Source organism: Pristiophorus japonicus, chromosome 30 (genome assembly GCF_044704955.1).
Source record: "Pristiophorus japonicus isolate sPriJap1 chromosome 30, sPriJap1.hap1, whole genome shotgun sequence".
Classification (NCBI taxonomy): Eukaryota; Metazoa; Chordata; class Chondrichthyes; family Pristiophoridae; genus Pristiophorus; species Pristiophorus japonicus.
In genome coordinates this window covers 8,423,584-8,441,724 of record NC_092006.1, presented here as the reverse complement: position 1 = coordinate 8,441,724, position 18,141 = coordinate 8,423,584, and the positions used below count along the sequence as shown (strand labels likewise).

The following is an 18,141-nucleotide window of genomic DNA, read 5'->3' as shown; positions in this document are numbered from 1 at the left end:
AAATTCTGACGGGACTGGACAGGTTAGATGCAGGAAGAATTTTCCCGATGTTGGGGTTACATAGAAAACATAGAAACATAGAAAATAGGTGCAGGAGTAGGCCATTCGGCCCTTCTAGCCTGTACCGCCATTCAATGAGTTCATGGCTGAACATGCAACTTCAGTACCCCATTCCTGCTTTCTCGCCATGCCCCTTGATCCCCCGAGTAGTAAGGACTACATCTAACTCCTTTTTGAATATATTTAGTAAATTGGCCTCAACAACTTTCTGTGGTAGAGAATTCCACAGGTTCACCACTCTCTGGGTGAAGAAGTTTCTCCTCATCTCGGTCCCAAATGGCTTACCCCTTATCCTTAGACTGTGACCCCTGGTTCTGGACTTCCCCAACTTTGGGAACATTCTTCCTGCATCTAACCAGTCCAGTCCCGTCAGAATTTTAAACGTTTCTATGAGATCCCCTCTCATCCTTCTGAACTCCAGTGAATACAAGCTCAGTTGTCCAGAACCAGGAGACACAGTCTAAGGATAAGGGGTAAGCCATTTAGGACCGAGATGAGGAGAAACTTCTTCACCCAGAGAGTTGTAAACCTGTGGAATTCTCTACCACAGAAAGTTGTTGAGGCCAGTTCGTTGGATATATTCAAGAGGGCGTTAGATGTGGCCCTTACGGCTAAAGGTATCAAGGGTATGGAGAGAAAGCAGGAATGGGGTACTGAAGTTGCATGATCAGCCATGATCTTATTGAATGGTGGTGCAGGCTCGAAGGGCCGAATGGCCTGCTCCTGCACCTATTTTCTATGTTTCTATGTTTTCCATATGCCTTCTTAACCACCTTATCTACCTGGCCTGCAAGCTTCATGGATCTGTGGACCTGCACTCCCAGGTCCCTTTGTTCCTCTACACTTCTCAGTGTCCTACCATTTAATGTGTATTCCCTTTTCCTTGTTCGCTCTCGAGTGCAACATCCTGGTAAATCTCCTCCGTACCCTCTCCAGTGCAACATCCTGGTAAATCTCCTCTGTACCCTCTCTAGTGCAACATCCTGGTAAATCTCCTCTGTACTCTCTCGAGTGCAACATCCTGGTAAATCTCCTCTGTACCCTCTCCAGTGCAACATCCTGGTAAATCTCCTCTGTACCCTCTCCAGTGCAACATCCTGGTAAATCTCCTCTGTACCCTCTCCAGTGCAACATCCTGGTAAATCTCCTCTGTACCCTCTCCAGTGCAACATCCTGGTAAATCTCCTCTGTCCCCTCTCTAGTGCAACATCCTGGTAAATCTCCTCTGTACCCTCTCCAGTGCAACATCCTGGTCAATCTCCTCTCTACCCTCTCCAGTGCAACATCCTGGTAAATCTCCTCTCTACCCTCTCCAGTGCAACATCCTGGTAAATCTCCTCTGTACCCTCTCTAGTGCAACATCCTGGTAAATCTCCTCTGTACCCTCTCCAGTGCAACATCCTGGTCAATCTCCTCTCTACCCTCTCCAGTGCAACATCCTGGTAAATCTCCTCTCTACCCTCTCCAGTGCAACATCCTGGTAAATCTCCTCTCTACCCTCTCTAGTGCAACATCCTGGTAAATCTCCTCTGTACCCTCTCTAGTGCAACATCCTGGTAAATCTCCTCTGTACCCTCTCTAGTGCAACATCCTGGTAAATCTCCTCTCTACCCTCTCCAGTGCAACATCCTGGTAAATCTCCTCTGTACCCTCTCTAGTGCAACATCCTGGTAAATCTCCTCTGTACCCTCTCTAGTGCAACATCCTGGTAAATCTCCTCTCTACCCTCTCCAGTGCAACATCCTGGTAAATCTCCTCTGTACCCTCTCTAGTGCAACATCCTGGTAAATCTCCTCTGTACCCTCTCTAGTGCAACATCCTGGTAAATCTCCTCTGTCCCCTCTCTAGTGCAACATCCTGGTAAATCTCCTCTGTACCCTCTCTAGTGCAACATCCTGGTAAATCTCCTCTGTACCCTCTCCAGTGCAACATCCTGGTAAATCTCCTCTGCCCCCTCTCCAGTGCAACATCCTGGTAAATCTCCTCTGTACCCTCTCTAGTGCAACATCCTGGTAAATCTCCTCTGCACCCTCTCTAGTGCAACATCCTGGTAAATCTCCTCTGAACCCTCTCTAGTGCAACATCCTGGTAAATCTCCTCTGTACCCTCTCTAGTGCAACATCCTGGTAAATCTCCTCTGTACCCTCTCCAGTGCAACATCCTGGTAAATCTCCTCTGTACCCTCTCCAGTGCAACATCCTGGTAAATCTCCTCTGTACCCTCTCTAGTGCAACATCCTGGTAAATCTCCTCTGTACCCTCTCCAGTGCAACATCCTGGTAAATCTCCTCTGTACCCTCTCCAGTGCAACATCCTGGTAAATCTCCTCTGTACCCTCTCTGTGCAACATCCTGGTAAATCTCCTCTGTACCCTCTCTGTGCAACATCCTGGTAAATCTCCTCTGTACCCTCTCCAGTGCAACATCCTGGTAAATCTCCTCTGTACCCTCTCCAGTGCAACATTCTGGTAAATCTCCTCTGTACCCTCTCCAGTGCAACATTCTGGTAAATCTCCTCTGTACCCTCTCCAGTGCAACATCCTGGTAAATCTCCTCTGTACCCTCTCCAGTGCAACATCCTGGTAAATCTGCTCTGTACCCTCTCTGTGCAACATCCTGGTAAATCTCCTCTGTACCCTCTCTGTGCAACATCCTGGTAAATCTCCTCTGTACCCTCTCCAGTGCAACATCCTGGTAAATCTCCTCTGTACCCTCTCCAGTGCAACATTCTGGTAAATCTCCTCTGTACCCTCTCCAGTGCAACATTCTGGTAAATCTCCTCTGTACCCTCTCCAGTGCAACATCCTGGTAAATCTCCTCTGTACCCTCTCCAGTGCAACATCCTGGTAAATCTGCTCTGTACCCTCTCCAGTGCAACATCCTGGTAAATCTCCTCTGTACCCTCTCTAGTGCAACATCCTGGTAAATCTCCTCTGTACCCTCTCCAGTGCAACATCCTGGTAAATCTCCTCTGTACCCTCTCCAGTGCAACATCCTGGTAAATCTCCTCTGTACCCTCTCCAGTGCAACATCCTGGTAAATCTCCTCTGTACCCTCTCCAGTGCAACATTCTGGTAAATCTCCTCTGTACCCTCTCCAGTGCAACATTCTGGTAAATCTCCTCTGTACCCTCTCCAGTGCAACATCCTGGTAAATCTCCTCTGTACCCTCTCCAGTGCAACATCCTGGTAAATCTGCTCTGTACCCTCTCCAGTGCAACATCCTGGTAAATCTCCTCTGTACCCTCTCTAGTGCAACATCCTGGTAAATCTCCTCTGTACCCTCTCCAGTGCAACATCCTGGTAAATCTCCTCTGTACCCTCTCTGTGCATTAGCTCACACTTCTCCAGATTGAACTCCATTTGCCGCTGGCCTGCCCACCCGACCAGTTGATTGATATCTTCCTGCAGTCTGCAGCTTTCTTCAACATTATCAACCACACGGCACATTTTAGTGCCATCTCGCAAGCTGCTTAATCAGATCCCCTACGTTCAAGTCTCGATCACTGATATATACCACAGTGTGGGGACCCGGGCTGATTCCTCTCCTCTGTAAACATAGGACCATTGAATTCATTTAAGCCTTTCCGACCAGCAATACACCAGACAGGTGGTTCTTGTCCCAAACAATCTGTCCAAGGGTTTTGAGTTCAAATCCCACCATGGCTCGTTGTGAATTGAATTCAATATTTTTTAATTCGTTCCCGGGATGTGGGCGTCGCTGGCAAGGCCGGTGTTTATTGCCCATCCCCAACTGTCCCTCGAGAAGGTGGTGGCGAGCCGATAGATTTTTGGGCCAATCCCTTGATTCCATTTGTATAGCGCCTTTCACGACCACCGGACGTCCCAAAGCGCTTTACAGCCAATGAAGTACTTTTGGAGAGTGGTCGCTGTTGTATTGTGGGAAACGCGGCAGCTCAATTTGCGCACAGCAAGCTCCCACACACAGCAATGTGATAATGACCCGGATCATCTGTTTTAGTGATGTTGGTTGAGGGATAAATATTGGCCCCAGGACACCGGGGAGAACTCCCCCTGCTCTTCTTCCAATAGTGGCCGTGGGATCTTTTACATCCACCCGAGAGGGCAGATGGGGCCTCGGTTTAACGTCTCATCCGAAAGACGGCACCTCCGACAGTACGGCGCTCCCTCAGTACCGCCCCTCCGACAGCGCAGTGCGGCGCTCCCTCAGTACTGCCCCTCCGACAGCGCAGTGCGGCGCTCCCTCAGTACTGCCCCTCCGACAGCACAGTACGGCGCTCCCTCAGTACCGCCCCTCCGACAGCGCAGTACGGCGCTCCCTCAGTACCACCCCTCCGACAGCGCAGTACGGCGCTCCCTCAGTACCGCCCCTCCGACAGCGCAGTGCGGCGCTCCCTCAGTACTGCCCCTCCGACAGCGCAGTACGGCGCTCCCTCAGTACCGCCCCTCCGACAGCGCAGTACGGCGCTCCCTCAGTACTGCCCCTCCGACAGCGCAGTATGGCGCTCCCTCAGTACCGCCCCTCCGACAGCGCAGTACGGCGCTCCCTCAGTACCGCCCCTCCGACAGCGCAGTACGGCGCTCCCTCAGTACCGCCCCTCCGACAGCGCAGTGCGGCGCTCCCTCAGTACCGCCCCTCCGACAGCGCAGTACGGCGCTCCCTCAGTACTGCACTGGGAGTGTCGGCCTGGATTTTTCACTGGAGCGAGAATCGAACCCACGACCTTCTGACTCCGAGGCGAGGGTGCTGCCCACTGAGCCACGGCTGACACTGCGCCCCCCCCAAATCTATCGATCTCCGTCTTGAATATACTCGAAGAATGGCCGACTCCGGAGCCACAGGGGGCGCTGCAGAGGGAGGCTGAAGGAGCCATGGACCTGCCCCAACAACAGAATGGGCTTTGACGTTCCCCCAATTTGTATTTTGGTGTACAGGCGTCGTGAAACCAGACTCGTACGAGTACAAGCCGTTTCCTGATGAGCCGCCCAATCAAACGGATGTGGAGGACACCCTGACAAAGATAAAGAGCAATGATACGGGTCTTGTGGAGGTCAACTTGAACAACATGAAGGTTTGTGTATCTGTCGGTCAAGCCGCTCAAACTCCGCTCCGTTTTATTTTGTATATTCGTTCATGGCCAGGCCCGGCATTTATTGCCCGTCCCTAATCGCCCCTCGAGAAGGTGGTGGTGAGCCTCCTTCTTGAACCGCTGCAGTCCGTGTGGTGAAGGTGCTCCCACACAGTGCTGTTAGGGAGGGAGTTCCAGGATTGTGACCCAGCGACGATGAAGGAACGGCCGATATATTTCCCAGTCGGGATGGTGTGTGACTGGGAGGGGAACGTGGAGGTGGTGGTGTTCCCATGCGCCTGCTGCCCTTGACCTTCTAGGCGGGTAGAGGTCGCGGGTTTGGGAGGTGCTGCCGAAGAAGCCTTGGCGAGTTGCCGCGGTGCATCTTGTAGACAGTGCTCACTGCAGCCACGGTGCGCCGGTGGTGGAGGGAGTGAGTGTTGAAGGTGGTGGGTAGCGTGTCGATCGAGCGGGGCTGCTTTGTCCTGGATGGTGTCGAGCTTCTCGAGTGTTGTTGGAATAAGGATCGCCAACCCCTTCGGTATTGTCCAGGAATTCGGGATCAATCTCGATACTTCTGCCAATAACCCAACAGAAAAGAAATGGGCGTTATTTTTCATAAGGGGACAATACATTCCCACTGTCCCATCAAACACTCCCAGGGCAGGTACAGGGGGTTAGATACAGAGTAAAGCTCCCTCTACACTGTCCCCATCAAACACTCCCAGGGCAGGTACAGCACGGGGTTAGATACAGAGTAAAGCTCCCTCTACACTGTCCCATCAAACACTCCCAGGGCAGGTACAGCACTGGGTTAGATACAGAGTAAAGCTCTCTCTACACTGTCCCATCAAACACTCCCAGGGCAGGTACAGCACAGGGTTCGATACAGAGTAAAGCTCCCTCTGCACTGTCCCATCAAACACTCCCAGGGCAGATACAGCACGGGGTTCGATACAGAGTGAAGCTCCCTCTACACTGTCCCATCAAACACTCCCAGGGCAGGTACAGCACGGGGTTAGATACAGAGTAAAGCTCCCTGTACACTGTCCCATCAAACACTCCCAGGGCAGGTACAGCACGGGGTTAGATACAGTGTAAAGCTCCCTCTACACTGTCCCAGCAAACACTCCCAGGGCAGGTACAGCACGGGGTTGGATACGGAGTAAAGCTCCCTCTACACTGTCCCATCAAACACTCCCAGGGCAGGTACAGCACAGGGTTCGATACAGAGTAAAGCTCCCTCTGCACTGTCCCATCAAACACTCCCAGGGCAGGTACAGCACGGGGTTCGATACAGAGTAAAGCTCCCTCTACATTGTCCCATCAAACATTCCCAGGGCAGGTACAGGGGGTTAGATACAGAGTAAAGCTCCCTCTACACTGTCCCATCAAACACTCCCAGGGCAGGTACAGCACGGGGTTAGATACAGAGTAAAGCTCCCTCTACATTGTCCCATCAAACACTCCCAGGGCAGGTACAGCACGGGTTAGATACAGAGTAAAGCTCCCTCTACACTGTCCCATCAAACACTCCCAGGGCAGGTACAGGGGGTTAGATACAGAGTAAAGCTCCCTCTACACTGCCCCATCACACACTCCCAGGGCAGGTACAGCACGGGGTTAGATACAGAGTAAAGCTCCCTCTACACTGTCCCCATCAAACACTCCCAGGGCAGGTACAGCACGGGGTTAGATACAGAGTAAAGCTCCCTCTACACTGTCCCATCAAACACTCCCAGGGCAGGTACAGCACGGGGTTAGATACAGAGTAAAGCTCCCTCTACACTGCCCCATCAAACACTCCCAGGGCAGGTACAGCACGGGGTTAGATACAGAGTAAAGCTGCGGGTAGAATGATGGTGTACTGACCGGGAGCCCTGCCTTTGCTCTATCCACAGGATATTCCAATCCCCATGCTCAAGGAGCTTGTCAAGGCGATGCAGCAGAACACGCAGGTGAAGAGCCTGTCTTTGGCGGCCACTTGCAGCAACGATCCTGTAGCCCACGTAAGTACCAGCGCCACAAGAAACAGGAGCAGGACTCGGCCATTCGGCCCCTCGAGCCTGCTCCGCCATTTAATACGATCACGGCTGATCTTTGACCTCATTCAGAAGAATGAGAGATGATCTTATCGAAACGTATAAGATTATGAGGGGGCTCGACAAGGTGGATGCAGAGAGGATGTTTCCACTGATGGGGGAGACTAGAACTAGGGGGCATGGTCTTAGAATAAGGGGCCGCCCATTTAAAACTGAGATGAGGAGGAATTTCTTCTCTCAGAGGGTTGTAAATCTGTGGAATTCATTGCCTCAGAGAGCTGTGGAGGCTGGGACATTGAATATATTTAAGACAGAGATAGACAGTTTCTTAACCGATAAGGGGGCGGGCAGGGAAGTATTAAATGGTGGAGCAGGCTCGAGGGGCTGAATGGCCGACTCCTCCTATTTCTTCGGTTCATTGGTGAAGATAAGAACATAACGATTTTGAGGCGAGTGTTTGAACTCACAAAGGGTTCGGACAGAATAACTATAATGAAACCGGTCCCAATGGCTGGGATGTCAATTTAAGGTGATTGGCCAAAGAACCGGAGGCAATATCATCGAATCAGAGAACGGTTACAGCACGGGAGGCCATTGGGCCCCTCGAGCCTGTGCTGGCTCTCAGCCAGTCCCACTCCCCCCGCCCTTTCCCCAGAGCCCTGCACATATTTACCCTCCAGATACTTATCCAACTCCCTTTTGAAAGCCGCGATTGAGTCTGCCTCCATCACCCTCTCCGTCAGCGCGTTCCAGATCCTAACCACTCGCTGCGTAAAAACATTTTCCCTCGTGTCGCCTTTCTGCCTTAAATCCGTGTCCTCTGGTTCCCGACCCTTCCACCAATGGGAACAGTTTCTCTCTCTCTCTACTCTGACCAGACCCCTCGTGATTTTGAACCCCTCGATCAAATCTCCTCTCGGCCTTCTCTGCTCCAAGGAGAACAACCCCAGCTTCTCCAGTCTCTCTCCGTCACTGAAGGCCCTCATCCCCCGGGACCATTCTGGTCAATCTCCTCCGCACCCTCCCCAAGGCCTTCACATCCTTCCAAAAGACGGCACCTCCGACAGTGCGGCGCTCCCTCAGTACCGCCCCTCCGACAGCGCAGTACGGCGCTCCCTCAGTACTGCCCCTCCGACAGCGCAATGCGGCGCTCCCTCAGTACTGCCCCTCCGACAGTGCAGTACGGCGCTCCCTCAGTACTGCCCCTCCGACAGCGCAGTACGGCACTCCCTCAGTACCGCCCCTCCGACAGCGCAATGCGGCGCTCCCTCAGTACCGCCCCTCCGACAGCGCAGTACGGCGCTCCCTCAGTACCGCCCCTCCGACAGCGCAGTACGGTGCTCCCTCAGTACCGCCCCTCCGACAGCGCAGTGCGGCGCTCCCTCAGTACCACCCCTCCGACAGTACAGTGCTCCCTCAGTACTGCCCCTCTGACAGCGCAGTACGGCGCTCCCTCAGTACCGCCCCTCCGACAACGCAGTACGGTGCTCCCTCAGTACTGCCCCTCCGACAGCGCAGTACAGCGCTCCGTCAGTACTGCACTGGGAGTGTCCGCCTGGATTTAAGTACTGAAGTTTCTGGAGTGGGACTTGAACCCAGAACCTTGAACGTCGTACAACATTGCAAGGCGCTCGGGTATCTGCAAGAACTCTGCACAGGAGATCACCTCTGACCTGTGTGTGTGTGTCTTTATGTTAGGCACTGGCTGAAATGCTGAAAGTTAATTCCACGCTCAAGAGTCTTAATATCGAGTCAAATTTCATCAGTGGAGCGGCGATGCTGACCATCATCAAAGCGATGAAGGAAAATAGCACAGTGACAGAACTAAAGATAGACAATCAGGTGAGACTGAGGCTGGGCGACCAACGTTACCGCGGAAATCTCCTCCCCAAATTCCCCACCTTGAGTTGCGTCGTATTAACAAATCCTCTCCTGTAGACACCGACTCTCACTGGGGTACAGTCCCACACACACTGACTCTCACTGGGGTACAGTCCCACACACACTGACTCTCACTGGGGTACGGGTCCCACACACACTGACTCTCACTGGGGTATAGTCCCACACACACTGACTCTCACTGGGGTACGGGTCCCACACACACTGACTCTCACTGGGGTATAGTCCCACACACACTGACTCTCACTGGGGTACGGGTCCCACACACACTGACTCTCACTGGGGTACAGTCCCACACACACTGACTCTCACTGGGGTACGGGTCCCACGCACACTGACTCTCACTGGGGTACAGTCCCACACACACTGACTCTCACTGGGGTACGGGTCCCACGCACACTGACTCTCACTGGGGTACAGTCCCACACACACTGACTCTCACTGGGGTACGGGTCCCACACACACTGACTCTCACTGGGGTACAGTCCAACACACACTGACTCTCACTGGGGTACAGTCCCACACACACTGACTCTCACGGGGGTACAGTCCCACACACACCGACTCTCACTGGGGTACAGGTCCCACATACACTGATTCTCACTGGGGTACAGTCCCACACACACTGACTCTCACTGGGGTACAGTCCCACACACACTGACTCTCACTGGGGTACGGGTCCCACACACACTGACTCTCACTGGAGTACGGGTCCCACACACACTGACTCTCACTGGGGTACAGTCCCACAAACACTGACTCTCACTGGGGTATGGGTCCCACACACACCGACTCTCACTGGGGTACAGTCCCACACACGCTGACTCTCACTGGGGTACAGTCCCACACACACTGACTCTCACTGGGGTACGGGTCCCACACACACTGACTCTCACTGGGGTACGGGTCCCACACACACTGACTCTCACTGGGGTACGGGTCCCACACACACTGACTCTCACTGGGGTACAGTCCCACACACACTGACTCTCACTGGGGTACAGTCCCACACACACTGACTCTCACTGGGGTACAGTCCCACACACACTGACTCTCACTGGGGTACGGGTCCCACACACACTGACTCTCACTGGGGTACAGTCCCACACACGCTGACTCTCACTGGGGTACGGGTCCCACACACACTGACTCTCACTGGGGTACGGGTCCCACACACACTGACTCTCACTGGGGTACAGTCCCACACACACTGACTCTCACTGGGGTACGGGTCCCACACACACTGACTCTCACTGGGGTACATAAGAACATAAGAACATAAGAATTAGGAACAGGAGTAGGCCATCTAGCCCCTCGAGCCTGCTCCGCCATTCAACAAGATCATGGCTGATCTGGCCGTGGACTCAGCTCCACTTACCCGCCCGCTCCCCGTAACCCTTAATTCTCTTATTGGTTAAAAATCTATCTATCTGTTATTTGAATACATTCAATGAGCCAGCCTCAACTGTTTCCTTGGGCAGAGAATTCCACAGATTCACAACCCTCTGGGAGAAGAAATTCCTTCTCAACTCGGTTTTAAATTGGCTCCCCCGTATTTTGAGGCTGTGCCCCCTAGTTCTAATCTCCCGACCAGTGGAAACAATCTCTCTGCCTCTATCTTGTCTATCCCTTTCATTATTTTAAATGTTTCTAGAAGATCACCCCTCATCCTTCTGAACTCCAACGAGTAAAGACCCAGTCTACTCAATCTATCATCATAAAGTAACCCCCTCATCTCTGGAATCAGCCTAGTGAATCGTCTCTGTACCCCCTCAAAAGCTAGTATATCCTTCCTTAAGTAAGGTGACCAAAACTGCACGCAGTACTCCAGGTGCGGCCTCACTAATACCCTGTACAGTTGCAGCAGGACCTCCCTGCTTTTGTACTCCATCCCTCTCGCAATGAAGGCCAACATTCCATTCGCCTTCCTGATTACCTGCTACACCTGCAAACTAACTTTTTGGGATTCATGCACAAGGACCCCCAGGTCCCTCTGCACCGCAGCATGTTGTAATTTCTCCCCATTCAAATAATATTCCCTTTTACTGTTTTTTTCCCCCAAGGTGGATGACCTCACATTTTCCGACATTGTATTCCATCTGCCAAACCTTAGCCCATTCGCTTAACCTATCCAAATCTCCTTGCAGCCTCTCTGAGTCCTCAACACAACCCGCTTTCCCACTAATCTTAGTGTCATCTGCAAATTTTGTTACACTACACTCTGTCCCCTCTTCCAGGTCATCTATGTATATTGTAAACAGTTGTGGTCCCAGCACCGATCCCTGTGGCACACCACTAACCACCGATTTCCAACCCGAAAAGGACCCATTTATCCCGACTCTCTGCTTTCTGTTCGCCAGCCAATTCTCGATCCATGCTAATACATTTCCTCTGACTCCACGTACCTTTATCTTCTGCAGTAACCTTTTGTGTGGCATCTTATCGAATGCCTTTTGGAAATCTATATACACCACATCCATCGGTACACCTCTATCCACCATGCTCGTTATATCCTCAAAGAATTCCAGTAAGTTAGTTAAACATGATTTCCCTTTCATGAATCCATGCTGCATCTGCTTGATTGCACTATTCCTATCTAGATGTCCCGCTATTTCTTCCTTAATGATAGCTTCAAGCATTTTCCCCACTACAGATGTTAAACTAACCGGCCTATAGTTACCTGCCTTTTGTCTGCCCCCTTTTTTAAACAGAGGCGTTACATTAGCTGCTTTCCAATCCGCTGGTACCTCCCCAGAGTCCAGAGAAGTTTGGTAGATTATAACGAATGCATCTGCTATAACTTCCGCCATCTCTTTTAATACCCTGGGATGCATTTCATCAGGACCAGGGGACTTGTCTACCTTGAGTCCCATTAGCCTGTCCAGCACTACCCCCCTAGTGATAGTGATCATCTCAAGGTCCTCCCTTCCCACATTCCTGTGACCAGCAATTTATGGCATGGTTTCTGTGTCTTCCACTGTGAAGACCGAAGCAAAATAATTGTTTAAGGTCTCAGCCATTTCCCCATTTCCCATTATTAAATCCCCCTTCTCATCTTCTAAGGGACCAACATTTACTTTAGTCACTCTCTTCCGTTTTATATGTCGGTAAAAGCTTTTACTATCTGTTTTTATGTTTTGCGCAAGTTTACTTTCGTAATCTATCTTTCCTTTCTTTATTGCTTTCTTATTCTTTGCTGTCGTTTAAAATTTTCCCAATCTTCTAGTTTCCCACTAACCTTGGCCACCTTATACGCATTGGTTTTTAATTTGATACTCTCCTTTATTTCCTTGGTTATCCACGGCTGGTTATCCCTTCTCTTACTGCCCTTCTTTTTCACTGGAATATATTTTTGTTGAGCACTATGAAAGAGCTCCTTAAAAGTCCTTCACTGTTCCTCAATTGTGCCACCGTTTAGTCTGTGTTTCCAGTCTACTTTAGCTAACTCTGCCCTCATCCCACTGTAGTCCCCTTTGTTTAAGCATAGTACGCTCGTTTCTGACACAACTTCCTCACCCTCAATCTGTATTACAAATTCAACCATACTGTGATCACCCATTCCGAGAGGATCTTTTACTAGGAGATCGTTTATTATTCCTGTCTCATTACACAGGACCAGATCTAAGATAGCTTGTTCCCTTGTCGGTTCTGTAACATACTGTTCTAAGAAACAATCCCGTATGCATTCTATGAATTCCCCCGTGCGATTTGATTTGACCAATTGATATGTAGGTTAAAATCCCCCATGATTACTGCCATTCCTTTTTCACATGCCTCTATTATTCCCTTGATTATTGCCCGCCCCACCGTGAAGTTATTATTTGGGGGCTTATAAACTACGCCCACCAGTGACTTTTTCCCCTTACTATCTCTAATCTCCACCCACAATGATTCAACATTTTGTTCATTCGAGCCAATATCGTCTCTCACAACTGCCCTGATATCATCCTTTATTAACAGAGCTACCCCACCTCCTTTCCCATCTTGTCTATCTTTCCGAATTGTCAGATACCCCTGTATGTTTAATTCCCAGTCTTGGCCACCCTGCAACCATGTTTCTGTAATGGCCACCAAATCATACCCATTTGTAATGATTTGTGCCGTCAACTCATTTACTTTATTTTGAATGCTGCGTGCGTTTAGGTAGAGTGTTTTAATACTAGTTTTTAAACCATGATTTTTAGTTTTGACCCCTGCTGCAGCCCCTTTATATTCATACATATTGTCCCTTCCTATCACCTTGTGGTTTACACTTACCCCAGTGCCTGTTGAGGGAAGGCATCATCTCGCCAGTCGAATTCAGTGACTGGGCGAGCCCGATTGTGCCGGTGCTCAAGGCGGATGGGTCGGTCACGATATGTGGCGATTACAAGGCCACCATCAATCGGGTGTCACTCCAAGACCAGTACCCGCTACCGAGAGCGGAGGACCTCTTTGCGACGCTATCCGGTGGCAAACTTTTTTCAAAATTGGACCTGACCTCCGCTTACATGACCCAGCTGGAGACAGATCACAAACCCCTAACGTCCCTTTTGGCCGACAACAAGGCCATAAATGCGAATGCATCGGCCCGCATACAGAGGTGGGCACTTACGTTAGCCGCCTATGACTACACAATTCGGCACAGAACGGGCACCGAAAACTGCGCCGATGCACTCAGCAGGCTCCCACTAGCCACCACTGAGGGGGCTACCGAGCATGATGCAGAGATGGTCATGGCTGTTGAAGCTTTCGAAAGCGAAGGCTCACCCGTGACAGCCCGTCAGATTAAAGTCTGGACAAATAAAGACCCGCTACCGTCTTTAGTTAAGAAATGTGTCCTGAATGGGGACTGGGCAGCCACGTACAGGGCATGCCCTGAGGAATTTAAACCATTTCACAGGCGCAGGGATGAACTCTCGATTCAGGCCGATTGCCTACTGTGGGGAAACCGCGTAGTCATGCCCCAGATGGGCAGAGAGGTGTTTATCAGAGAACTCCACAATGAGCACCCGGGCATTGTCATGATGAAGGCAATTGCCAGATCACACGTTTGGTGGCCAGGGATAGACGCAGATCTGGAACTTTGTGTTCGCAGGTGCAACACGTGTGCCCAGCTGGGCAATGCGCCCAGGGAAGCCCCCCTTAGCCCCTGATCCTGGCCCGCCAAGCCTTGGTCACGCATCCATGTGGACTACGCAGGTCCTTTCATGGGGAAAATGTTTTTGGTTGTAGTAGACGCCTACTCCAAATAGATCGAGTGTGACATTTTAAATTTAAGCACATCCTCTGCCACGGTAGAAAGTCTACGGGCAATGTTCGCCGCCCACGGTCTACCGGATGTCTTGGTCAGCGACAATGGTCCGTGCTTCACAAGCACTGAATTCCAGGACTTCATGGCAGGCAATGGAATCAACCATGTTAGAACGGCACCGTTCAAGCCGGCCTCAAACGGCCAGGCAGAACGAGCAGTGCAGATAATCAAACTGGGGATGCTCAGAATCCAAGGGGGTTCCCTACAAAGCCGCTTATCACGCCTCCTGTTGGCCTATAGATCCCGACCACACACACTGACTCTCACTGGGGTACGGGTCCCACACACACTGACCCTCACTGGGGTACAGTCCCACACACACTGACTCTCACTGGGGTACGGGTCCCACAAACACCGACTCTCACTGGGGTACAGTCCCACACACACTGACTCTCACTGGGGTACAGTCCCACACACACTGACTCTCACTGGGGTACGGATCCCACACACACTGACTCTCACTGGGGTACAGTCCCACACACACTGACTCTCACTGGGGTACGGGTCCCACAAACACCGACTCTCACTGGGGTACAGTCCCACACACACTGACTCTCACTGGGGTACGGGTCCTACACACACTGACTCTCACTGGGGTACGGGTCCCACACACACTGACTCTCACTGGGGTACGGGTCCCACACACACTGACTCTCACTGGGGTACAGTCCCACACACACTGACTCTCACTGGGGTACGGGTCCCACACACACTGACTCTCACTGGGGTACGGGTTCCACAAACACCGACTCTCACTGGGGTACAGTCCCACACACACTGACTCTCACTGGGGTACGGATCCCACACACACTGACTCTCACTGGGGTACAGTCCCACACACACTGACTCTCACTGGGGTACGGGTCCCACAAACACCGACTCTCACTGGGGTACAGTCCCACACACACTGACTCTCACTGGGGTACGGGTCCTACACACACTGACTCTCACTGGGGTACGGGTCCCACACACACTGACTCTCACTGGGGTACGGGTCCCACACACACTGACTCTCACTGGGGTACAGTGCCACACACACTGACTCTCACTGGGGTACGGGTCCCACACACACTGACTCTCACTGGGGTACGGGTTCCACAAACACCGACTCTCACTGGGGTACAGTCCCACACACACTGACTCTCACTGGGGTACGGGTCCCACACACACCGACTCTCACTGGGGTACAGTCCCACACACACTGATTCTCACTGGGGTACGGGTCCCACAAACACCGACTCTCACTGGGGTACGGGTCCCACACACACTGACTCTCACTGGGGTACAGTCCCACACACACTGACTCTCACTGGAGTACGGGTCCCACACACACTGACTCTCACTGGGGTACGGGTCCCACACACACTGACTCTCACTGGGGTACGGGTCCCACACACACTGACTCTCACTGGGGTACGGGTTCCACAAACACCGACTCTCACTGGGGTACAGTCCCACACACACTGACTCTCACTGGGGTACGGGTCCCACACACACTGACTCTCACTGGAGTACGGGTCCCACACACACTGACTCTCACTGGGGTACGGTTCCCACACACACTGACTCTCACTGGGGTACGGTTCCCACACACACTGACTCTCACTGGGGTACGGGTCCCACACACACTGACTCTCACTGGGGTACAGTCCCACACACACTGTCTCTCACTGGGGTACAGTCCCATACACACTGACTCTCACTGGGGTACGGGTCCCACACACATTAACTCTCACTGGGGTACGGGTCCCACACACATTAACTCTCACTGGGGTACGGGTCCCACACACATTAACTCTCACTGGGGTACAGTCCCATACACACTGACTCTCACTGGGGTACGGGTCCCACACACACTGGATTGGGAACCTGTAGTGGGGGCTAGGGGGGGGCAGGGCTGGGTTTAGAGTGTGCCCTGTTGGCACGTAGACATTGAACATTCTGTGATTTCCCTCTCCCACACACAGCGTCATCAACTGGGCGATGCTACGGAGATGGAGATTGCCAAAATGCTGGAGCAAAACAAAGTCATACTGCGTTTTGGTTACCACTTCATGCAACAAGGACCTCGAGCGAGGGCTGCCATTGCCATCACCAAGAACAACGACTTGTGTAAGGACAGCCAGAGACCCCCCCCCCCCCACAACCACAACCCTGCCCCTTTGCCCCAATACGCAAAAGACCACACGGAGCAGGAGTCGGCCATTCGGCCCCTCGAGTCTGCTCCGCCATTTAATAAGATCACGGCTGATCTTCAACCACTTTCCCGCCCGATCCCTTGATATCCAAAAATCTACCGATCTCGGCCTTGAATATACTCAACGACTGAGCCTCCACAGCCCTCTGGGGCAGAGAATTCCAAAGATTCACCACCCTCTGAGTGAAGAAATTCCTCCTCATCTCAGTCCTCAATGGCCGAGCCCTTATCCTGAGACTGTGTGACCCCCTGGTTCTAGACTCCCCAGCCCGGGGGGAAACACCCTCCCTTGCATCTACCCTGTCAAGCCCCCTCAACATCTTATTGAAATATATGAGATCGCCTCTCATTCTTCTAAACTCCAGAGAGTAGAGGCCCGATCTACTCAATCTCTCCTCGTAGGACATCCCTCTCATCCCAGGGATCAACTCCCTGGGGGTCGCTATTGACCAGACACTTAACTGGACCAGCCACATAAATACTTGGGTCACAAAAGAGATATATATTGGCCCCAGGAGAACTCCCACTGCTCTTCTTCCAATAGTGGCCAAGGGACCCTTTACATTCCCCGAGAGGGCAGACGGGGCCTCGGTTTAATGTCTCATCGGAAAGACGGCACCTCTGACAGTGCGGCACTCCCTCAGTACTGCCCCTCCGACAGTGCGGCGCTCCCTCAGTACCGCCCCTCCGACAGTGCAGCGCTCCCTCAGTACCGCCCCTCCGACAGTGCGGCGCTCCCTCAGTACCGCCCCTCCAACAGTACAGCGCTCCCTCAGTACCGCCCCTCCGACAGTGCGGCGCTCCCTCAGTACCGCCCCTCCGACAGTGCGGCGCTCCCTCAGTACTGCCCCTCCGACAGTGCGGCGCTCCCTCAGTACCGCCCCTCCAACAGTGCGGTGCTCCCTCAGTACCGCCCCTCCGACAGTGCAGTGCTCCCTCAGTACTGTCCCTCCAACAGCGCAGTACGGCGCTCCCTCAGTACCGCCCCTCCGACAGCGCGGCACTCCCTCAGTACCGCCCCTCCGACAGCGCAGTACGGCGCTCCCTCAGTACTGCCCCTCCGACAGTGCGGCGCTCCCTCAGTACTGCCCCTCCGACAGTACGGCGCTCCCTCAGTACCGCCCCTCCGACAGCGCAGTACGGCGCTCCCTCAGTACCACCCCTCCGACAGCGCAGTGCGGCGCTCCCTCAGCACCGCCCCTCCGACAGCGCAGTACGGCGCTCCCTCAGTACCACCCCTCCGACAGCGCAGTGCGGCGCTCCCTCAGCACCACCCCTCCGACAGCGCAGTGCGGCGCTCCCTCAGTACCGCCCCTCCGACAGCGCGGCGCTCCCTCAGTACCGCCCCTCCGACAGCGCAGTGCGGCGCTCCCTCAGTACCGCCCCTCCGACAGCGCAGTACGGCGCTCCCTCAGTACCGCCCCTCCGACAGTGCGGCGCTCCCTCAGTTCTGGCACTGGGAGTGTCGGTCTGGATTCGGGGGCTCGAACCCACTGACGCAGCCGTGCGGCACGCGAGGTTGCGAAAGGCACGACAGAAATGCAAGCTTGCTTGTCTCCTGGGGCTGTGCGGTTCGGAGATGGGCGCGTGGGTCGGGCGGAT

General features: G+C 53.0%; 1 protein-coding gene and 1 long non-coding RNA gene across 2 annotated transcripts in view; one reads left to right on the top strand and one right to left on the bottom strand.

Moving 5' to 3' along the window:
* tmod4 (tropomodulin 4 (muscle)) overlaps positions 1–18,141 on the top strand; it is a 30,907-nt gene that overhangs the window by 12,410 nt on the left and 356 nt on the right. Inside the window, exons 5-8 of the mRNA XM_070868631.1 lie at positions 4,975–5,111; positions 7,010–7,117; positions 8,849–8,992; positions 16,310–16,454. Of these exons, the coding sequence (XP_070724732.1) occupies positions 4,975–5,111; positions 7,010–7,117; positions 8,849–8,992; positions 16,310–16,454 (534 nt within the window). The remainder of the gene's footprint in view (positions 1–4,974; positions 5,112–7,009; positions 7,118–8,848; positions 8,993–16,309; positions 16,455–18,141) is intronic.
* On the bottom strand, positions 5,123–7,104 carry LOC139240195 (uncharacterized). Its single transcript, XR_011588694.1, has 2 exons — positions 6,981–7,104; positions 5,123–5,685 (listed from the first exon to the last, which is right to left on the bottom strand). It is a non-coding gene; the product is annotated as an uncharacterized lncRNA (long non-coding RNA).